At 51.9% G+C, this 24330-nt stretch overlaps 1 protein-coding gene across 4 annotated transcripts in view; it reads right to left on the bottom strand.

Annotated features, from left to right (window-relative positions):
• SMG1 (SMG1 nonsense mediated mRNA decay associated PI3K related kinase) overlaps window positions 1–24330 on the bottom strand; it is a 795166-nt gene that overhangs the window by 424581 nt on the left and 346255 nt on the right. For all 4 annotated transcript variants that reach the window (XM_082260927.1, XM_082260924.1, XM_082260925.1 and 1 more), the window contains exon 24: window positions 19694–19833. In XM_082260927.1, the coding sequence (XP_082117053.1) occupies window positions 19694–19833 (140 nt within the window). The remainder of the gene's footprint in view (window positions 1–19693; window positions 19834–24330) is intronic.

Raw genomic sequence — 24330 nt, 5'->3', positions numbered from 1 at the left:
ACCACTGAAAAAGTTTCAAAGTCAGGACCGGAACAATAACCCCTTAAAGTAACAAGTCTTGCACTGCATAAAGAGACCCTGCAAGCGATCTTGGGACAAGTGTAGGTTGGAAGGGAAAAAAACTGAATTTTTGTAAAATCTTACCTGTAAAATTCCTTTCTCTGAGTCCTCCGACAGTCACCGCCTCCTCTAAGTCCTCACTGATGGGTATTGTCTTCCTATCCATAGGAATAGCTAGGCATATAGACTTAGTCCAAAGACAAAAGGCATTAGCATATACACACCCACGGGGGCTGTCCCATCCGGTCAATACCCCCCCCTGCATCACCACTCCCAACTCAGTTTGGTAGCATAGCAGTAGTTAATAAGAACCCCAAAAGAGGGGCGGTGGCGGCGACTGTCGGAGGACTCAGAGAAAGGAATTTTACAGGTAAGATTTTACAAAAATTCAGTTTTCTCTTACGTCCTCCGACAGTCGCTGCCTCCTCTAAGTCCCCACTGATGGGATGTCCCAAAGCAGTATAGACATGAGGGGTGGGAGACGCAACCGTAGAAAAGGCAACGCAGTACCCACATCAGAGAAAGGAATCTTACATGCACCGTAAGAACCAACTGGGCAACAGAAAAAAACAATGCTCAACAGGAGCAACAGCCCAGGAAAGCAAATGCCAACAGCCAGGGACCCAGAGAAAAAAATCAAGGGTCCATCATGGCACAGCCGCACTGAGAACTTTGCGGCCAAAAGAAGCATCAGCTGATGCCAGAACGTCTACTTTGTAGAACTTGGAAAAAGTGTGCACCGACGACCAAGTCGCCGCCTTGCACACCTGGGCCACCGAGGCCCAATGCCAATAGGCCCAAGATGCACTCAAAGACCTGGTAGAGTGCACCTTAACAGGGAAGGGCGGAACCCGTTCCTTCAAGGCGTAAGCCTGCTCAATGGTCTGGCTGATCCATTTGGCAATAGTTGCTGCGGACGCAGCCATGCCCTTCCGAGGTCCCTCTGGAAGGACAAAGAGGGAATCCGTCTTCCGAAAGGATTTCGTAGACGACAGGTAAACCCTGATCGCCCTGACAACATCCAAGGAATGCAAAGCAATCTCCTTTGGATGCTTAGGCTTCGTACAAAGCGAAGGCAGAACAATGTCCTCACTAAGGTGAAAATCAGAGATCACCTTGGGAAGAAAGGATGGGGGTGGCCGCAAAACCACCTTATCCTCGTAAATGATCAAGTAAGGGGAGCTGCAAGACAACGCCGCCAGCTCCGACACCCTGCGAGCCGAAGTGATCGCCACTAAAAAAGCAACCTTCTTAGACAGCAGAGGCAACGATATCTCCCTGATGTTTTCAAAGGGAGCACGCTGTAATGCGGACAGAACCGAGTTAAAGTCCCATGGAGGTAAAGGCTCCTTCCTGGGAGGAGCCAGATGTCGCACACCTTGAATGAAGGTGCGCACCAAAGAACGAGACGCCAAAGGGCGTTGGAAAAGAACAGCCAGTGCAGACACTTGGCCCTTTATCGTGGCCAGCGCCAGGCGCTGATCCACTCCAGACTGGAGGAAAGCCAAAATTCTCGACACCAAGAACGAGGGGAGAACCCCCTGGACTCACACCAGGCGAAATAGGCTTTCCAGGTACGGTAATAAATCTTACCAGAGGAGGATTTCCTAGCCTTGATCAGGGTAGGAATAACCTCAGGAGATAGACCCTTGTCCTTCAAGACCTGGGTCTCAACAGCCAGGTCGTTAAAGCCAGCGACTGTGAAGCAGGATGGAAGATCGGACCTTGAGACAGGAGATCTTCCCGCAGAGGCAGACGCCACGGAGGCACCACTGCCAGGTGAACAACGTCGGCGTACCAGGACCGGCGAGGCCAGTTCGGCGCCACCAGAATCACCAAGTACGGTTCCAAGACCAATCTGCGAAGGAACCAGGATAGTAACTGAATCAGAGGAAAGGCGTACATCAGACGATACTGATGCCAAGGGGCCACCAACGCATCCGAGGCGTCCGCCAACGGATCGCGCGTTCTTGCCACGAACCTTCCCACCTTTCGATTTAGCCGGGATGCGAACAGATCCACGTCTGGGGATCCCCACTTCGCACACAGCATCTGAAAGACCTCCGGGTGTAGGGACCATTCCCCCTGGTCCAGGGTTTGGCGGCTCAGATAGTCTGCCTGCCAATTCTCCACACCCGGAATGTGAACTGCCGAAATCGCCGGGACATGAGTCTCGGCCCAAGACAGAATGTCTGTCAGCTCCCGGGCCGCTCGAGCACTCCTGGTGCCCCCCTGGTGGTTGATGTAGGCCACTGGGGTAGCATTGTCCATCTGTACGCGAACAGGCAGGTCCCGGAGACGGTCCGACCACTGGAAGAGACAGTTTTATCGCCCGTAGTTCCAGCACATTTATCGGGAGGGAGGATTCCTCCTCCGACCAAGTGCCCTGGGCAGACAGGTTGCCCAGGACTCCACCCCAGCCCGACAGGCTGGCGTCCGTGGTAACCACCGTCCACACCAACGGGTGGAAGGACTTGCCTTCCGCCGCCGACGGGGACTGGATCCACCACAGAAGAGCCAATCTGGTCTGGCGACTCAAAGAGACATCCAGATCCAAGGACTGAGGAAGACTGTCCCACCTGGCCAGGATCTTCGTCTGGAGGGCCCGCGTGTGGAACTGGGCAAAGGGAATGGCCTCGAAGGCCGACACCATCAACCCCAGGCCCCGCATGCAGGTCCTGAGTGACGAGGACGGATTGTCCCTGAGGGACCGGATTTCGTCCCGCAAAGTCCGGAGCTTGTCCTCCGGCAAGAATACCTTTGCCTGAGCAGAGTCCAGAACCATTCCCAGATAGGGAAGGCGAAGCGACGGAGACAACGCTGATTTTTGAGCGTTGATGGTCCACCCGAACTCCTGGAGCGTCTGTACCGTGATGGACAGAACGCGCACAAGGTCCTGACTGGCACGCGATCTCAGAAGCAGATCGTCCAGGTAGCTCAGGACCGCAATGCCCTGGGCCCGCAGCAGGCCCAGAACCGGTGCTAACACCTTGGTAAACACCCTGGGTCCCGAAGCGAGACCGAACGGTAACGCCACAAACTGGTAGTGGTCCTCTGCGATAGCGAACCGAAGGTACCGCTGATGACCCTCGAAAATGGGGATGTGCAGGAACGCATCCTTCAGATCTATCGAAGCCAGGAATTCTCCCGGACTCAAGGAGGCCACTACAGAACGGAGAGACTCCATTCGAAACTTCCGAACACGCACGAAGTGGGACAGTGCTTTCAGGTCCAGAATAGGACGCACTTTGCCCTCCTTACTGGGCACAGTGAACAGATTTGAATAAAACCCCCGAAACCTGTCCCAATGAGGCACCGGGACAATCACCCCCTGAGCAAGCAGGTCCTGCACCGCTTGATGCAAGTCCTGCAGACGCCCCGGAAGCAGATGAAGATTGGAGGGGAAGAATCTGTCCGCCGGCCTGGAAAGGAATTCGATCTTGTAACCTGAACGATTTCCTGGACCCACCTGTCCGAAATCCGGAGCAGCCAAGGCTGGAGGAAACCGCGCAAACGTCCCCCCACCCCTGAAACGGGTGAGGGCGCCCCTTCAGGCAGAAGCGGAATGTCCCGCCGAGCCGGCATTGCCGGTCTTCTGCTTACCCACCCAGGGTTTCTTCTGGTTGCCCTGGGCCTTGAAGGGCTTGCCCTTGGATTGGTTCCGAAAGGCACGAAAGGACCCCTGATTAGATCTAGGCGCAGAACCCCGCTTGCCTCGGAAAGACTTGTTTTTGTTTTTCGGGTTCTGGGGTAGCATAGTGCTCTTGCCCCCCGTGACGCCTTTTACCAGGGTATCCAACGCCTCGCCAAAAAGGCGAGAGCCAGCATAGGGAAAATCAGCCACTGTTTTCCGTGAGGACTGGTCGGCCGACCAGCTCTTCAGCCAGATCAGTCGCCGGTTAAGTACCGCAACACTCGAGAGGCGAGCCACCAAAGGGGCCTCATTTAAGGCTGCATCACACAAATACATGACTCCCTGGTGGATCTGGTCCACCATGTCCAGTCGGGCAGGCGGCACGTCATCCGACACAAGGTTGCTTCTGAGCACCTTAATCCAATCAGCCACCGCCTGAGCCACCATAATGGACGCCAAAACGGGTTTGAGCAGCGAACCCGCCACCGTATAGGAATGGCGGGCCAGAGACTCCAACCGCCGGTCCGTGGGATCCCGGAAAACCGGGGTATCCTCAGTAGGAACCAAGGTAGCCTTGTTCAGCACAGCCACAGTGTGATCTACCTGTGGAGGCACACACCATCGTGATTCCGTAGCCGGCGCAAAAGGATAAAGCAATTTGAACCGACTAGGTACCAGGAATGGACGTTTTAACGTGTGCCACATGTCATTAACAGTGTAATGAAATTCTGCTGGGCAGGGGAAAACCTGCACAGACTTGCGGGTCCTGTGCGTCCCAAACGAGGACACAACGCCCGGAGGACTGGGCCAAATGTAAAGTTTCCTTAACAGAAACAATTAACTCACCCATGGTCGCCCGTTCTTCAGGTGACCCTGGGGAGGATGTATCAACACCCTCCACTTCAGCCTCCCCCTCAGACCCCGGAGGGTCTAAGGATGAGCGGGACCCTGAAAAGGGCACGCTCGCAGCAGCCATATCCCCATCTGAATCAGAAGAGAGAGACAGCCTGGGCCGTTTTCTCGCAGCCCGCTCAGACATCAGCATTTACATATTTGCCACTAAAGTCGCAACTACAGCAGCCAGATCAGGTCGTAGCGGGGCCACAGGAGAACTGGGGCCCCCCACTAAAGCTGGAGGAAACTTGCTTTCCTGAGAATCCATGGCTCAAGTTATGAAAAAAGTACAGTGCAAAAAAGTAGTGTACTGCGCCTTTAAATAGCGCTGCGGAGTGCGCAGCCCACCGCTACTGTCACAGCTATGAAGGAGAAAAGAAACTGAGCCAGAAGCAGTATGCAGAAGACGACAGAGATAAACTGCAGAGCCCGCAGATCGTTGCTACCTGTGTCCTTGCTGCCTGTGAGGAAAAGGAAATGCTGCTGGAGGGGGCTGGCTATAAGCCAGACCCCAGGGAAAATGGCTGCCCCATAGGGATGCATAGGAGGCTACGCCAAGATGGCCGCCGAACCGATCGTTCTACCGCCCACAAAATGGCGGCGGATGGCGCCAAAATGACCTGTATACTCGCCCCAGAGGGGCTATACACGTGTGCATAGTAAAAACATGGCGGACCGCGCGAAATAACCCCCGCAGCGGCCGCCGCACCACACACAAGTCTGTACCCCCAAACAAGCACCTAAGGTGACACAGGGACCCCCGGCAAAACATACAGATCTGCACAAAGCGAACCCCGCAGGGATCGCACAGGGAGTCACACAGGCACAGACATGGGGACACACAGCAACACAGACTGCCACCCCAGACAGAAGGCCCCACACAGAAAGTACTTACCTGTACCCGATGGCATGGGGAGCCTCCATGCACGGATAAACCTCTGTCCTCATCTGACAGGGAGTGCCGTGAGCCAGAGACATGACGCTGCAGCAGCGCAGACGAGTCCTGTGAGGTAGCCACCTCACGGCTGCATCCCTGCAGCGAACAGGGATGGGTCGTTCTTAATGCCAGGGCGAACCATAGCTGAACGCTCGATGGCGGGCTGGGGGTCCATCTGACCCTCTGTGCCCTGGAGAACCAGGGTGGCCAGTCCGAATCCCAGCACCGCATGATCCATCTTCATCCGAAGAATAAACTAACACTAAAGCTGACAAAATGAACAGCTAGTAAAGTGAAAGAAAAAAATTGACATTTAAAAAGAAAATCAAATAAAAGATTAAGGAAGGCTGAGACTGAAGCCCCAGCACAAGGTAGCCTGACTATTCCTGACGCTAGGCAGATTAAAACTGAGTTGGGAGTGGTGATGCAGGGGGGGTATTGACCGGATGGGACAGCCCCCGTGGGTGTGTATATGCTAATGCCTTTTGTCTTTGGACTAAGTCTATATGCCTAGCTATTCCTACGGATAGGAAGACAATACCCATCAGTGAGGACTTAGAGGAGGCAGCGACTGTCGGAGGACGTAAGAGAAATTTGATTTTTGTAAAAACTTACCGTAAAATCATTTTCTCCGAGTCCTCTGACAGACGCAGCTCTCAATGCTTCTTCACTAATGGGTAATGCGCCATCTACAGGAGTAGACTAGGCAGTGAAAAGTTTTCACCTGACACGCCTATAGGGGCTGTCCCTCACGACATTACCCCACACTGTTCAAAAATCAGTTTCCTAGCAAGCAGTGAAAGAAGACACAACCAACCTCAAAATAGAGGTGCAGGAGCTGCATCTGTCAGAGGATTCAGAAAAGGATGTTACATTAAGTTCTTACAAAAATCCAATTTTCTCTTACGTCCTCTGACAGACGTAGCTCTCAATGCTTCTTCACTAATGAGACGTCCCAAAGCAGTATAGGCATGAGGGGTTGGAAGAACGCAACCAAACGTTAACATATATCCAAGGCTAAAGGTAGCCAACAAGGAGACGACAAGGCTCAATTCAAACAACAGGAGCTTACCCCAAAAAAAAAATTCACCCCATAAAGAGAAAAAAACAAGTCTCTTTAGCAAACAGCAGCCTGCAAAACTTTGCAGCCAAAGGAAGCATAAAGGATGCCATCAAATCAATCTTGTAAAATTTTTTAAAAGGGTGCAGAGACGACCAGGTCACCACTTTACACACCTGTGCCACAGAAGCCTGATGGGGAAAAACCCAAGAGGCACTCAGAGCTCTAGTATTATGTACCCTCACAGGGAAAGGAGGAACCTGACCCTTTAACGAATAGGCCTGAACAATATTTGATATGGGACTTTGAAACTTTGATATGGGTGCAGCAGATGTATTCGAATCCATACGAGATCCTGCAGGAAGGACAAACGGGGAATCAGACGTCGGAAAGGACTCCGTGGCTGACAGGTAGACCCTCACCGTCCGAACTACATCCAGCGAATTCAAGGCAAATTTCTTGGGAAGCTTGGGCCTAACACAGAGCGAAGGTAAAACAATATCCTCATTGAGGAGGACAGCAGACACCACCTTAGGGAGAAGAGATTGGTTAGGACGCAGAACAACCTTATCCCCATGAACGACCAGAAAAGGCGAGCGGCAGCACAAAGCCGCCAACTCAGACACCCAGCGAGCAGAGGGGATAGCCACCAAAAGGGCAACCTTCTGAGAAAACAAAGGCAGAGAAATGTCCCTGATATTTTCAAAGGGAGGTCGTTGAAGAATGGACAAAACCAAATTCAGATCCCCATGGAGGTAAAGGGCATCTCCTCGGCGGAGCCAAATGACGCACCCCTCGAATAAAGGTGTGAATCAAGGAATTAGTTGCCAATGGACGGAAGTAAATGGCTAAGGCTGACACTTTAATCATGCCTAAAGCCAAACGTTGCTCCACTCTCTGCGGCAAGAAGGCTAAGACCCTCGCCACCGAGAAGGAGCGAGAATACCATTTTTGCGACTCACATCAGGCAATAGAATTTTTGTAAGAACTTACCGTAAAATTATTTTCTCTGAGTCCTCTGACAGTCGCTGCCCACTCATACAGTCTGCACTTCTGGGTATTGGTCTTATCCACAGGAGTAAGCTAGGCAAAAGTTTTTGTTAGAAAACATTCACAAAACCTTTGTATAGACACACCTATAGGGGGCTGTCCCTCTGGTCCAATACCCCCAGCTAACAGCATTCCCAAATCAGTTTGGTAGCAAGCAGGGTAGAAATCCATGAACCCCAAAAGAGGGGTGGGGGCGGCGACTGTCAGAGAACTCAGAAAAGAACTTTACGATAAGTTCTTACAAAAATTCTATTTTCTCTTACGTCCTCTGACAGTCGCGCCCACTCATACAGTCTGCACTTCTGGGACGTCCCAAAGCAGTGTAGATGTGAGGGGTGGGAAACGTAACCCGTCAAAAAAAGCAACGCAGCACCCCAGGTCAGAGAAAAGAACCTTTTCTGAACCAGAAAGGTAAACACTGGGTAACAGGAAAGCTCAACAGGAGCGAACAAACCAAGGAAAGCAAAATAACCAAGGGGGAACAAACCCCAACAGGAGGAGACAGGCTAAAAACCACCATGTCTCCCCTAAGGCACTGCCGCACTCAGAACATTGCGGCCAAAAGAGGCATCTGCCGATGCCAGAACATCAAGTTTGTAAAATTTAGTAAAGGTATGCACGGACGACTTTGCACACCTGGGACACCGATGCCTAATGGCAGAAGGCCCAAGACGCACAAACTGCTCTGGAAGAGTGCGCTGTGACAGGGAAAGATGGAACGTGATCCCTAATTAAATAGGCCTGTACAATCGTCTGTCTGATCCATTTGGAAATGGTTGCCGCAGACGCAGGCGTACCCTTCAGAGGTCCCTCAGGAAGGACAAAAAGAGAATCCGACTGTCTGAAGGATTCAGTAGACAGGTAAACCCTGACGGCCCTCACCACATCCAAGGAATGCAAGGCAAACTCCTTAGGATGCTTAGGCTTCGCACACAGCGAAGGCAAGACAATATCCTTGTTGAGATGGAAATCCGAAACCACTTTCGGAAGAAAGGACTGATGAGGTTGCAAGACCACTTTGTCCCTATGAACAACCAGATAGGGGGAGCGGCATGACAGGGCCGCCAACTCCGACACTCTGCGAGCAGATGTGACCGCCACCAGAAAGTCAACTTTCCGTAACAGCATCGGCAGAGGAATCTCCTGGATGTTCTCAAAGGGAGGACGTTGCAAAACGGACAAAACCTATCACGTACCTGAGGGCGAGCCTGAATTTTGAGGAAGGCCTCTCTTACGCCTCTGATAGTGGGGGGACCATTCCCCCTGGTCCAGGTTCTGGCGACTCAGATAGTCCACCTGCCAGTTCTCCACACCTGGAATGTGAACTTCCGAAATCCCTGGGACCTGCGTCTCGGCCCAAGACAGAATCTCGGCCACTTCCTTGGCACTCCTGGTGCCCCCTTGGTGATTGATGTTAGCCACCGCAGTTGCATTGTCCGTCTGCACACGCACCGGGCGGCCCTGAAGACGATCCGACCAACGGAGCAAACAGAGGCTGACTGCTTTGCAGTTCCAAGACATTTATCGGTAGGGAGGACTCCCCCTCCGACCAAGTGCCCTGGGCCGACAAACTGCCCAGAACACCGCCCCAGCCCGACAGGCTGGCGTCCGTAGTTACCACAGTCCATAGCAACGGTTGAAAGGATTTTCCTTCCTTCAGAGCCGGAGACTGGAGCTACCACAAAAGATCCGATCTGACTTGGGGGCTCAAAGAGATCCTCCTTTTCAAGGAGTGAGGATGCCTGTCCCACCTGGTCAGAATATCCGCTTGCAGAGATCGTGTGTGGAACTGTGCAAATGATATCGCCTCGAAAGCCGACACCATCAAGCCCAGGGACCGCATGCAGGTCCGGAGCGAAGAGAACTCGTTGTCCCTGAGGGACTTGACCTCGTCCTGCAGAGTCCCGAGTTTGTCCTCCGGAAGAAAGACCTTCACCTGGGCGGAGTCCAGAATCATCCCCAGGTAAGGAACACGAACAGAAGGGGACAATGTCGACTTCTGAAAACTGATGGTCCACCCGAACTCCTGGAGCGTCTGAACCGTGGTTACCAGATCGCGCAACAGAGTGGCACTGGCCTTAAAAGGAGATCATCCAGGTACCCAAGGATGGCAATCCCCTGTACCCGCAACAAGGCTAGAACAGGAGCCAACACTTCGGCTCCAAGGGTATTTACCAAAGCGAGGCCGAAAGGCAACGCCACGAATAGTGCCTGAATAATTTGATCCACCATCTCCAGAGTAGCAGGAGGGGCGGAGTCAGCAATAAGGGTGCGTTTAAGCACCTTGGCCCACTCCACAACAGCCTGAGAGACCATTACGGAAGCAAACACGGGTTTCATTAAGGAACCAGCTACCAGGTAGCTGTGGCGGGTAAGAGTTTCCACCCACCTATCCGCCGGGTCTTTAAAAACCGGAAAATCCTCTGCGGCCATCAAAGTGGCTTTATTTAACCTGGACACAGTGTGGTCCACCTTAGGAGCCACAGTCCAGCGCAAATCCACTGGAGCCGCAAAGGGATAACGGTACTGAAAACGCTTGGGAACCACAAAATTGCGCTTTAAATTGCGCCATTGTTCATTCACGGTCTCATGAAAACTCAGCGGGGCAGGGAAAAACCTGATCCGACTTCTGGGCTTTGCGGGTCCCAAAGGAAGACCGCTTACCTGACCGGTGGGGCTCATCTAAATTTAGCGTGTCTTTCACAGAGCTAATAAGCGCAGACATTGCAGCGCGTTCTCTTGCTGAACCAGAGGGGGAATCCTCCTCCACATCCGACTGAGAGCCCTCAGGGGGTACACTGTCCGTGGCAACCATATCTGGCCCTGAATCAGAAGACTGAGAAAGCCTGGGCCTTTTCCTAGAAGCCCGGTCAGACATCAACAAATCCACTTTTGACGCTAAAGTCACAAGTGCAGCAGTAAGTGATACTATAGCAGAGGATTCAGGGGTACCTGAACCCTCCACCAGAGCAGGGGGGAATTTGCTATCCTGGAACTCCATCATAGCACTTCAGATTTTAAATGGCGCTGGCCCTTTAAAAATCGGCGATTACCGCGGTTCCCAACGCAAATGCACCGCAATGAGGAACTAAGCCTGTGCTACTAAAAACTGCAAAATAATAAATGCCAGCAGGAATGCAGCCCAGGAAACACCATAAAATCCCCTAAAAGTGTGCCTATACTTGCCACACGTTGCCAGCTCGATCTGCCTGTGAGAAGAAAGAAAGGGACATAACGCCACTAGAGGCAGAACACAGCCCTGAGCCACAAGAAAATGGTTGCCAATACAAGTCTATGGAGAAGGCTCTGGGAAAATGGCCGCTGTTCACATAAAGAACATAGTGCCCACACTAAAGATGGCGCCCAAAGAATTTCAGAAAAATGGCAGCCCCGCGGTTTTACACTGATTGCGGCCCCCACACACCATATCTGCACCCCAAAAATGTTGCCGAAGCACCTCAGGGACATCAGGGACCCCCGTAACCCCCCACACAGCGGTAGAACTGCCACAGCGCCCCCGCAGGGATCGGGAAGGGACACACAGGGACCGCACTGACAAATGAGGAAAATATTACAGATCCATGTGCACTGCCATCCCCATAAACAGAGGGCCCACATACACACCCCGACAGACAGTGCCATAGACAGAGAGGTAGCGAAACGTGGGTACCGCTCTGTGACAGGAAGCCTCCCACTCTGGGTAGTGGTGCCATCAGCCGAAAAGGACGCTAGCAACACGCAGTGGACCGCAGTTGAGACATCCCAGCGAAGTAGCCACTTCGCAGGCTGGTCCCCGAGGACAGGGACATGGTCGTTTGCGAGGAATGGGCGTACAAATAACCTGCTAACGCTCGATGGCAGGCTGGGATTCCGTAAGGCTCTAGGACAACCAGTGCGATTCCCAGCCAGCAAACGCTGTAGTCTTCCGAAGTCTGACTAAGCGCAGGAACAAATAAATAGCTATTGTAAAGAAAAATCACTTTCTCAGAGAGAAAAAAATAAGTAAAAAGGCTGAGACTGCAGCCCCAGCCAGGGAAAAGCCAGCCTACTCCTATGCTAGGCAGAGACAAACTGATTTGGGAATGCTGTTAGCTGGAGGTATTGGACCAGAGGGACAGCCCCCTGTAGGTGTGTCAATACAAAGGTTTTGTGAACGGTTTCTAACAAAATCTTTTGCCTAGCTTAGTCCTGTGGATAAGACCAATACCCAGAAGCGCAGAATGTATGAGTGGGCGGCGACTGTCAGAGGACGCAAGAGAAATACATCTTCCAATGAGGATGAAACATTTTCCTGGAAGTCACCTTCCTAGCCCTCAACAAGGTAGGAATCACAGAATCCGAGAGACCTCTGTCAACACCTGGCCTGCAACAGCCACGCCATTAAGGCCAGCGACCATAAAGCAGGATGGAAGATCAGCCCTTGAGACAGCAGATCCCCTCACAGAGGCAGCTGCCAGGGTGGCTTAACCACCATCTTACTGGGTCTGCGTACCACATACCAGAATCACCTGCACCTTCAACGCCAACCTGCGGAGGAACCCCGACAACAGTTGTATCGGAGGGAAGGCATAGATCAGCCAATATCGGCTCCAAGGCACCACCAATGCGTCTGTGGCGACAGCCAGAGGATCTCAAGCCCTGGCCAGACACTGCTGCACCTTTTCGTTTAGACGAGACGCAAACAGATCCACCTCCGGAGTTCCCCATTGGGCACAAAGGAGGTGAAATCCTCCTGATGTAGGGACTATTCCCCCTGATCCAAAACCTGACTAACCAGGTAATCCGCCTGCCAGTTCTCCACTCCTGGAATGAGAACTGCGGAGAGGGCCGGAACTTGTCCACCCCAGTACGACAGGCTGGCATCCGTGGCGACCACTGTCCACAACAACAGCAGAAAAAATCCTGCCCTGGCTCAGAGTGGGCGACAGAAGCCACCAGGAGAGTTCTGACCACAATTGATGGCTAAGACAATTCCTCCCGTCCAAAGACAGCGGTTTTGCGTCTCTCTTGACAAGAATCTCTATCTGTAGAGGCCTTGTGAGAAATAGAGCGAATGGTACCACCTCGAAGGTACACACCATCAGCCCCAAGGACCTCATACACATGCGCAGGGAGAAGAGATCGTTGTCCATCTGATCTCGCCCTGAAAGGTCTGAAGTATGGACTCTGGGAGCAAGACCCTAACCTGAGAGGAGTCCAGGATCAAGCCCAGGTAGTGCAGACGCACTGATGGAGTCAGCGCCGACTTCTGGAAATCAATGGTCCAACCAAACTCCTGGAGCGTCTGGACCTTGAACACCCGGTCGCTCGACAGGGTGACATGAGAGCTCGCCCTCAACAGATCGTCCAGACATCCGAGAAACGCAATCCCCTTTTTGCGTAGCAAAGCCAGCAGCGGGGCCAAAGCCTTGGTGAAGACCCTGGGATTCTTTCCTGCACAATCACTCACTGTGCAAGGAGATCCTGCACCGCCTCCCTGGGATCCTACAATGGATCCGGAGATAGACAGAGACATGGTGGAAAGAACCTGTCTGCTGGGCGAGACCGAAATTCAGTCTTGTACCCTGTAGGAATCCGGTCACGAACACATCTGTCCAGACCCAGAGATGGCCAGGGTCCCAGAAGGCAACACAGACGTCACCCCACCGCCGAATCGGGTGAGGGTGTCCCTTCATGCAGAGGCGGATTCGTCCGCGGAACCAGACTGGCTAGTCTCAGGCTCACCCGACCTAGCCTCCTTGTTCCCCTCCAGAGACTCTGAACGATTTACCTTTCTCTTGCGCCCCTGAGGCACGAAAAGGCTGCCTGTGAGCCTTGAAGGAAGGCCCCCCGCTTGCTGCGGGGTGCCTTACCCATAGAGGATTGGGGAAGAAGAGTACTCTTATCCCCCGTTAGACCCTTGAGTAACTCATCCAAGGAGTCACCAAACAGACGTTCCCATAAAAAGGGAAGATCAGTCAGGGCCTTCTTAGAAGCCTGGTCCACCGACGAGCTCTTTAGCCACACCATGCGGCGTAAGGCGATCCCCACCACAGACACTCTGGCAGCCAGAGGAGCCGTGTCCAGGGCTGCATTACACAGGTACACCATGGCCTGGGCCATCTGATCCGTGAGCTCAAGTAGAGTTGGAGATACCGACTCAGCGGTCGAGCTGCTCCTAAGTACCTTGACCCATTCCGTCACCGTCTGAGAAACTAGGACGGATGCGAACACAGGTTTTAGAATCGAACCTGCCAACAAGTGCAGGTGGCGGGAAAGTGATTCCATTCGCCTGTCCATTGGGTCCTACAGGGACTACAGTAGATTTATTCAACCGGGAAACAGTCTGATCCACCTTAGGTGACACCGTTCAATGATTGGAAACTAAGTCCGCAAAGGGGTAATGGCGCTGAAAGTGCTTGGGCAACACCAGCATGTGTTTAATGCGCCACCGTTGCTCATTCACAATATTGTGAAATATATATATATATATATATATATATATATATATATATACTTCTGGGCTTTACAGGAGGCGAAGACAACCCGCTTTCCTGACTGTGTGGGCTCATCATCCAAATGTAAAGTTTCCCTCACTGAACGAATCAGTGCTTTCACTAGAGCACGTTCCCGCGCTGCAGCTGAGGAGGACTCATCCTCAGTGTCTGACAGAGGACAGGGATCCCTCTGGGAGGGTGTTGTCCATGGAAACCACATCAGGCTCTGAAACAGAGGACTGAGAGGGCATCGGCTGTTTTGGGTAGTAACTTGTTTCATTACAAGATCCACCTTGGGCGCCAGAGTTTCTAAGGCTGCAGACAGACACCAGAGAAGGTGATCCGGAAGGTCCGAATGCACAAAAACTCAGAGGGGAAGTTTTCACCCTGGGACTCCATATTGCAGTAAATGGAAAAAAAAAAAAAAAAAAAAAAAAAAAAAAGAGTACACTGGCCCTTCCAATAGCGATTGCAGTCCGCACCACTATACCGCGCTACAGTTGGAGTCCCCCTTTAAGGTTAATAAGTGCCCCGACAGGAGCTGTGTCTTAAGAATGCCCCAAGGACTAAAAACCCCTTACTGTGCCAGCAACCCTGATATGCAGCCGCTCTGCAGACAGTCTTCAGCGTGTGTGAACTTCTGAGAGGAAGTGACCAAACATCACTAGAGGCCGAGCCCTTTTTATAAACTCAGGATACAACAAAATGGTGCCAATAGAAAGGTATAGGAAGCACAGGGAAAATGGCTGCTGCCCTTACGCTGATGCAGCCAGATGCCCACACCTAAAATCGTGGCCGAAAACGGCGCCAAGCCTTTCAGGAACACAGGAATGAGGCCACTGTGGGAATCCATCTAAAGCTACCCACAGGACAAGGTAACGCCTTTAAACCCCCCCAGGCTTTAGACACCTCCATAGCGCCCCCAGCGGGAGCGGGGAGGGCAGTACCTGACCTGACAGGCCTGGGGGATCTTTCAGAGGGACGCAGCCCTGTTATCCCCAGGAGTGGGCCCACAGCACCCCCACAAACATCTGTCCCAGGGACATGGGGGGCATTGCATCACTCATCTTACCATGGACCGTGGGGTTCCGCTCTGAAACAGCTCGCCTCCCACCCTGAGTGGGGGTACCGTCAGCCAAGAGGGGTACGCTGCAACTCAGGGCGTTCCAGGTTGATGCGACACGACGAAGCATCTGTTTGCAGGCTCGTCCCTATCCACCAGGGCTCTGTCATGGCGAGGCCTGGGCGGACCATAACCTGCTCACGCTCGTTGGCCAGGCTGGGAGACCATAAGGATCTAGATTATCCAGTGCGAAACCCCAGCCCGGCTGTTGCTTGTAGTTCACCAGGAGGATCCCCTGACACTAACGATAGTGAGAAAAGAAAAATAAACATTTTCAAAAGAATAATAAAAACAGACCAAAGTCGTAGCAGGGAAACCTAGGTTCTACTCCTTCACTAGGCAGAAAGAAACTGATTTGAGAGCACAGTGTCTGGGGTAAGGTCGTGAGGGACAGCCCCTATAGGCATGTCAGGTGAAAACTTTTCACTGCCTAGTCTACTCCTGTAGATGGCGCATTACCCAATAGTGAAGCATTGAGAGCTGCGTCTGTCAGAGGACGCAAGAGAAAATTGCATTTAAAAAGAAAAATGCCAGGACCAGAGATCCCAGCAAGGAACTAGGTCCTTACTAGGGAGAGAAAAACTGAGTGTCTAACAGAGAGTGGGTGTATACCCCCTGGGACTGCTCCATAGGTGTGATCAAGCATTTTCCTGCCTCTCCTGTAGGGGGCAGTATAACCCAATGGTAAAGAAGAATCAAGAGCTGTGTCCGTCAATGAACTAAAGGGAAAACCGTATTTTTGTACTTACCATAAAATCCATTTCTCTGAGTTCCACAGGCACAGCGCTCCATAAATCATAACTACTGGGTTATATTGCCTCCTCCAGAAGTAGGACTAGGCAGAACAAAAAACACCTGGCTAAGCCCAGGGGCTGTCCTCAGCTGGTATATAAACCCCCCCCCCCCCCCTCTGCTCTAGGTAATCAGTTTAGTAGCAAGCAGTATTAGAAGTATTAAAACTCCTTAATGCTGTGTCCGTCAACTCAGAGAAATGGATTTTACGGCAAGTACAAAAATCCCATGTTCTATTTTATTCATCGACTGACATCGCTCCATAATTCATAACTACTGAGACGTCCAAAAGCAAAGCCAAAAGGAAAAAGGAGGGGTGGGGAAAATAACCCAAGGCTAAATAAGAGTCGCAACAGGGACACAGGAGCCTTAACCGGGTCACAGGAGCCCCATCTGACATAAAAATGTAACCACTTAGCGCCGACGGAACTCAAATATGCGGCCTCGGCTTTAGGGGGTTGTACCGGGGTGATGCCTGCACCCAGAGGCATCACCCCGGTAGCGTTGTTTAGAGTTGACGGTAGGCGTTCTTGTAATGACAAACGATGCAGCTGGACAGGCACTCAGCAGTCATTACAAGGAGTGGGAGGGGACGCCCCCTCCTTCCGCGGCTCGCCCAGGTCTCCTGTCCCACCGGAAGACCCGGGTGACCAGCCGAGACGAGGTTCCTTGCCCTTCGTAGCCTACAGAAGTAGTATTCTTCTCCCCTTTGAAACCTTTACTAATGTCATCCAGGGTAGCTCCAAAAAGGCGATCTCCTTGAAAAGGAAGATCAGTCAAGGCCTTTTTTGAAGTCTGACCCTCAGACCAGCACTTGAGCCAAAAAACACGCTGAAGGACCACTGCCAAAACAGAGGCGAGCCATCAGGGGAGCTGCATCCAAATAAGCATCACAGATAAACTGCTGCCCCTGGACCAGCTGGTCCCCCAGCCCACTCGGTCAGAGTTTGCGACACAAGGGCAATGGTGAATACCGGCCTCATTGCCGAATCAGCCAGACTGTACATAGTGCGGGCCACAGCCTCCGCCTTCTGGTTTAGCCGGATCCTTAAAGGCCGGGGACTATTCAACCGCAATCACGGTTGCCTTGATTATTTTGGAAATTGGAGGGTCCACCACCAGTAGCACAATCTACTTCTTAAGAGACTCCTCATTGGGGTAACGCCTAATAAAGCACTTAGGGACCCCACGGGGGTGTGTTGGTCGTCCCCACTCTTTAGCGACACTTCTGTCAAAATTAGCAGGGAACGGAAACACCTTTGCCGCTTTGGATGGCTTGCGAGTTCCAAAGGGCACATGCTCCTCCGTCGCAGGTTCAGCTGCGTCCTCCATCTCTAGGGTCTCACACACAGATACAATTAATGCATCCGTCAGTACCTTTTCGTGCGCAGTTGCAGATGTTGAGGAATCATCCTCACTATCAGAAGATTACAGGCACGTGGTTGCAGACCCAGCATGGTGACCCACGTCAGCGGTGGCCAAATCAGATTCAGGATCTGATGAGACCGATGAGGCAGGGGAAGGCGGGGGACACTTTTTGCTATCCCTTCGCCCGCAAGCCACCTCCACCCGGGATACAAGGGACTCCAAGACTGCTGTCAGTGCATAAATGGATGGTTGGGACCTGGAGGGCCCCAAAGCATTAGAGAGAGGATCAGGTGGGGAAATGTGCTCTATAGACTACATGAGTCATCGGGGGGAACCCCACAAAAAGTGTAAAAACGCAAAGCAAAAATCCCCACCGTGCTGCCAGCACCACCCGGTTGCCAAGCACAAAGCGAACGGGGAGGGAGAGGACCCCACCAGACTCATCACCCACAGAAACAGGCACCTTCAGCCACCAAGAGAATCTGCACTACAAGTGGCAAACAGGAAGTAAAATGATCCAGGAGTCAGCACCAGGGGATGAGGTGGGGATCCCACCGCCGAAATCGCCGCCCACAGGGCTCCACTGTCATGGGTGCCGCAATTTCCAATAGCAAATCACCGCAAAATGGCCACCGGAATACACAAACATGGCCGCCATGCATATAAACACATAATAGCGGCCCCACGAGGCTTACAGGGACCATGGAGGGAGACTAGCCCTCAAGGACAAATCCAGGCAGGAAGGGGGGCCCTGGCAGGAGCCCCCACCAGGTACAACACCCCCCCCTGCACCATCGATCGTCCATTCAATGGTGGCGCAACCCCCTGGCCCCTATTGCCAGTTAGCGCCCTGCCCCCATCCCAGGAAAATGGCCAGACCACCCAAATAGCCCCAGCGGGGGGGGGGGGGGGGCAGGATGAGGGACTTGGCAAAAGAGGGTGCCTGCGGGAAGGAGGGGAACCCAGGGTCAGACCGTCCCAAGGAGGGGCCCACATCCACCCAAAAAAACCCTCCAGGGGGAGAGGGGGGACAGATACTTATACCAGAAACCAGGCGGTCACCACTCCAGACAGAACCCCTCTCGGGGGATGGGGGGGGGGGGGGGAGAGCTGTCGGCCAGGAGTAACGTTGCGACTCAGGCCGAGACCCGGTCGCAGGGGACTTTGCGAGGCGTTAAACTCGCAGGCTAGCCCCCATCCAGTGGGGCTATGTCGTGGCCAAACTAGAGTGCAGCTGAGGTCTGCATGCGCTCACTGGGCAGACTGGGGTGACCACTGGATCTAGATTACCCAGCCGTCGCCCAGTCCGGCAGTTGATTGTAGATCTCAAAAGGGAAAAATCTAGGACAAGAAAAAAAAAATTATATCTAAAGTTTTTGCGGGGACCAAAGATCTCTACTATAGCCACTCTTGACTGAGTGGCTATAGTAGAGAGAAGGAGTATACCCCCTAGGACTGCCCAAGGACGAAGCCAGAATTCCTTTCTGCCTAGTGTCCTACTCCTGTTATGGGCAGTATAACCCAATGGTTAAGAATATCAGGAGCTGTATCTGTCAATTAACGAAAGAGAAATAGGTGACGTGGTCTATTGCCTAGGGACACTAGAAAAAGCTGGAGCCTCACAAAATCTACATAGCTATAGGGCAGCAAAGCTTTGGAGTGTATCCAGTCAATTTAATGTAGCAGAAAATAACCTTTGTATGCATTAAGATAAAAAGCATTCTGTGTGCAGAAGCCCCCCTCGGACCCCCTAACACAGGTCCCCCTCCCCCCGTCCATGAGTGTCTCAGCCATCCGAGATTCTCAATCCTGATTGGCTAAGGCACAGTAGCAGCGCCATTGGCTGCCGCTGCTGTCAAAGTCAGCTAGCAAATTAGGAGAGAGGGGGCGGGGCTCCGTGTCTGAATGGACAAAGGGGGCTGTGACTTGGCTCAGATGCCCCAGAGCAAGCTGCTTGCTGTGGGAGCGTTTAACAGGAGGGAGGAGACAGGATCAAAGAGGGACCTGAGAAGAGGAGGAGTATCTAGGCTGCTCTGTGTAAATCCACTGAAACAGAGGAGATAAGTATAACATGCTTGTTATTTTTATAGGAACAAAAAAAACTAGACTTTACAAACACTAACTCTTATGTCCTGTACTGATAACGCTCATATCCTGTAAGATATCCCATGTTCATACACAAACACAATATACAAAAATGAATCCGTCTGATGACGTCCATGGGCAATATGATTATTGCAAGACCTAAAATATATAGTGAAAAATGTGTTACAGATGGAATACAGATCTTTCAACATACCATTTGCATGTTTGGGGCTGGCAGAAGTGCTGCTAGAATTAGCCAATTTTAAAATGATCTTATCAAAGCCAGGGGTACTGCAGTCTACCCCAGTCATGGCACATAAATGTTCTTGGTATTCCACTGCAGCTTTCTCAAACCTGTCAAAAAAGAAGGGTATAAATTACAACCAAAGAAGATATTTTTTAATAAGTTTAAAATCTATTGGTTTTGAGAAACAAAACCAAATCTTAAAACACCTTGATATTTGATTTGCCCAGATAAAACTGTATTCTGTGTTAAAGGCACATATTGAAAGTAGAACTATAGGCAAAACTTTTTAAACTTTTTTCTTTATTTTGGATTGAGTAAAGAAGTGGTTATAACCCCTGTAATGTTTATTTTTGCCATCTCTGTCCCATTTGGGAGATTTACTTTCACTTTCTGTCCCATAACAAAAACCAAAAGTGAGAGGGAATCCCTGTAAATAAAGGGAATCTTTTGGATACCCCTAGGTCAACAGAACTAGTGCCGCCTTTGGAATATTTCCCTCCAATATTTTTTCTGGAGACAGCCAAATCTTTTGGGTTTTCTGTTATTGGTAAACAAGACAAATAAGAGGGGGTGATTCTCCCTAATGGGGATGCAGAGAGCAATAAAAACTGATGGATTAGAACATCAATCTCCCCTTTACCCAAAACTAAAAAATGAAAATAAAACTTCCATCATGAGCATCTTAGCATATGTTGTACAGCCCTGCTACAAAAAAGGCTGTACAACATGATAATATAGTCACATAGAAAGGCATTTTTGTGTTTCAAATTAGTACAAATACTTTAATTGCACTTTGATTTGAAATATCTAGTAGCCCTGTTTGGTAATATTTGGGGGCCTTTTAGAAACTGTGCCAGTATAGGCCCACACAACAAGAATGATCCATTTGTTCAAAGCCTGGAGCCGCTTGTAAGCAGGCAGCTTATGTTACTGAATGGGGAAGCAGGGGCTGTACAGATACAGTCGGACACCCTAATTTGACAAGCATGCAGGGGCGCTGTGTGTGGAGCCCATGGGAATGAAGCCTAAATCTGAAAAAACTGAATTTTTGTAAAATTTTACCGTGAAATTCCTTTCTCTGAGTCCTCTGACAGTCGCCGCACACTCATTCAGTCTTCACCAATGGGTATTGACCTCTTATCCATAGGAGCACGAATGGGTATTGACCTCTTATCCATAGGAGCAAGCTAGGCATAAGACTTGTTAAAAACAAAGTAATTTACATAGACACACCTATGGGGGCTGTTCCACTGGTCCAATACCCCCCTGCTATCAGTAATCCCAACTCAGTTTGGTAGCAAGCAGTTAAAGTCCAAAAAACCCCAAATAGAGGGGCGGGGGTGGCGACTGTCAGAGGACTCAGAGAAAGGAATTTTACGGTAAGATTTTACAAAAATTCAGTTTTCTCTTGCGTCCTCTGACAGTCGCCGCCCACTCATTCAGTCTTCACCAATGGGATGTCCCAAAGCAGTGTAGACATGAGGGGTGGAAAACGCAACCGTCACAAAGGCAACGCAGCACCCACGTCAGAGAAAGGAACCTTACGTGAACAGAAGGTATCCTCTGGGCAACAGAAAAGCTCAACTGGAGCAACAACCCAGGAAAGCAAATAAACAAGGGGGAAAAACAACCCCAACAGCCAGGGACCTGCAAGACTAGGGTCCCCTTAAGACACTGCCGCACACAGAACTTTGCGGCCAAAGGAGGCATCTGCTGATGCCAGAACATCAAGTTTGTAGAATTTTGAAAAGGTGTGCACTGACGACCAAGTCGCAGCCTTGCACACCTGGGCCACCGAAGCCTGATGCCGGAAGGCCCAGGACGCACTCAATGCTCTGGTAGAGTGCGCCTTGACAGGGAAGGGTGGTACCCTTTCCTTAAATCGAATAGGCCTGTACAATCGTCTGTCTGATCCATTTTGAAATGGTCGCCGCAGACGCAGGCATACCCTTCCGAGGTCCCTCAGGAAGGACAAAAAGAGAATCCGACTTCCGAAAGGATTCAGTGGACGACAGGTAAACCCTGATCGCCCGACAACATCCAAGGAATGCAAGGCAAACTCTTTAGGATTCGCACAAAGCGAAGGCAAAACAATGTCCTCATTAAGGTGAAAATCAGAAACCACCTTTGGAAGGAAGGACTGGTTGGGTCGCAAGACCACCTTATCCCTATGAACCACCAGGTAAGGGGATCGGCAAGACAAGGCCGCCAACTCCGACACTCTGCGTGCAGAAGTGATCGCCACTAAAAAAGCAACCTTTGACAGCAGAGGCAAGGCAATTTCCCTGATGTTTTCAAAGGGAGGACGTTGCAAAATGGACAGAACCTAGTTCAAGTCCCAAGGAGGTAGAGGCGCCTTCCGAGGAGGGGCCAAGTAACGCACACCTTGAATAAAGGTGCGAATCAAAGAGTTAGACGCCAAGGGCACTGAAAAAGGACGGCCAGTGCAGACAGCTGGCCCTTAATCGTGGTTAACGCCAGGCGCTGATCCACACCAGTTTGTAGGAAGGCCAACACCCTCGCCACCGATTAGGCACGAGGAGGGAAGCCTCTGGATTCACACCAGGCTAAATAAGCCTTCCAAGTACCGTAATATATCTTACCGGACGAGGCTTTCCTAGCCTTAAGCAAAGTAGGAATGACCTCAGATGAGAGACCCCTGTCTCTCAGGACCTGGCTTTCAACAGCCATGCCGTTAAAGCCAGCGACTGTAAAGCAGGATGGAAGATCGGTCCCTGAGACAGAAGATCGCTTCGTAACGGTAGCTGCCATGGAGGCTTGACGGCCAGTTGAATGATGTCCACGTACTAGGACCGGCGAGGCCAGTCCGGGGCCATCAGAATAACCAACTTCGGTTTCGAGACCAACCTGCGCAGGAACCTGGACAACAACTGAATCGGGGGAAAGGCATATATCAGACGATACCGGTGCCAAGGCACCACCAGCGCATCCGAGGCGTCTGCCAGAGGATCGCGCGTTCTTGCCAAGAACCTTCCGACCTTGTTGTTTAGCCAGGACGCGAACAGATCCACATCCGGGGATCCCCATTTCACACACAGCATCTGAAACACCTCCGGGTGCAGGAACCATTCCCCCTGGTCCAGGGTCTGGTGGGTCAGATAATCGGCCTGCCAGTTCTCCACATCCGGAATGTGAACTGCCGAAATCGCCGGGACGCGAGTCTCGGCCCATGACAGAATACTGGTCACTTCCTGGGCCGCCCGGGCACTCCTGGTGCCCCCTTGGTGATTGATGTAAGCCACCGCAGTGGTGTTGTCCGTCTCCACCCGTACAGGGCGGCCCTGAAGACGATCCGACCAACGAAGCAGGCAGAGCCTGATCGCTCACAATTCCAAGATGTTGATCGGTAGGGAGGATTCCTCCACCGACAAAGTGCCCTGGGCAGACAGGTTGCCCAGAACGCCACCCCAGCCCGACAGGCTGGCATCCGTGGTAATCACCGTCCACAGCAATGGCCGGAAGGATTTCCCCTCCACTACGGCTGGGGACTGGAGCCAACACAGAAGATCCACTCTGGTTTGGCGACTCAGACAACCTCTGGTCCAAGGACCGGGGGAGCCTGTCCCATCTGGCCAGTATCTCCGTCTGGAGAGACCGCGTGTGAAACTGTGCAAACGGCATGACCTCGAAGGCCGACACCATCAATCCCAGGGACCGCATACAGGTCCTGAGTGATGAGGACTTGTTGTCCCTGAGGGACCTCACCTCGTCCTGCAGGGTCCAGAGCTTGTCCTCTGGCAGAAACACCTTCGCTTGGGCGGAGTCCAGGACCATCCCTAAATACGGGAGACGAACCGAAGGAGACCAAGTCGACTTCTGAACGTTGATGGTCCATCCAAACTCCTGGAGCATCTGAACCGTAGTGGACAGATCGAGCAGCAGGCTCTGACTGACACTCGATCTTAACAGGAGATCGTCCAGATATCCCAAGATCGCAATGCCCTGTGCCCGTAACAGGCCCAGAACAGGAGCCAGCACTTTGGTAAACACCCTTGGAGCCGAAGCGAGACCGAAAGGTAACGCCACAAACTGATAGTGTTCCTCCGCGATATCGAATCGGAGGTACCTCTGATGACCCTCGAATATGGGGATGTGTAAATATGCATCCTTTAGGTCGATGGAAGCCAGGAAATCTCCCGGACTCAAGGAGGCCACCACCGAACGGAGGGATTCCATGCAGAATTTTTGAACGCGCACAAACCGGTTCAGAGCTTTCAAGTCCAGAATCGGACGCACCTTGCCTTCCTTTCTGGGCACAGTGAACAGATTTGAATAAAATCCCCGAAATCTGTCCCGATGAGGCACCGGGACGACAACCCCCTGGGCGAGGAGATCCTGCACCGCCCGATGAAGATCGCGCAACCGATCTGGGGTCAAATGAACATTTGAGGAAAAGAACCTGTCCGCCGGCCACGAAAGGAATTCGATCTTGTAGCCCGATCGAATGATTTCCTGAACCCACCTGTCCGGAATCCAGGGCAGCCAAGGCTGGAGGAAACCACGCAGACGTCCCCCCCACCCCTGAAACGGGTGAGGGCGCCCCTTCAGGCAGTGGCGGACTGAGCCGCCGCACCAGCCTGGGC

The sequence above is a fragment of the Pelophylax lessonae genome (assembly GCF_965119305.1).
Source record: "Pelophylax lessonae genome assembly, chromosome: 6".
Lineage (NCBI taxonomy): Eukaryota > Metazoa > Chordata > Amphibia > Anura > Ranidae > Pelophylax > Pelophylax lessonae.
This window is presented reverse-complemented; position numbering and strand designations above follow the sequence as displayed.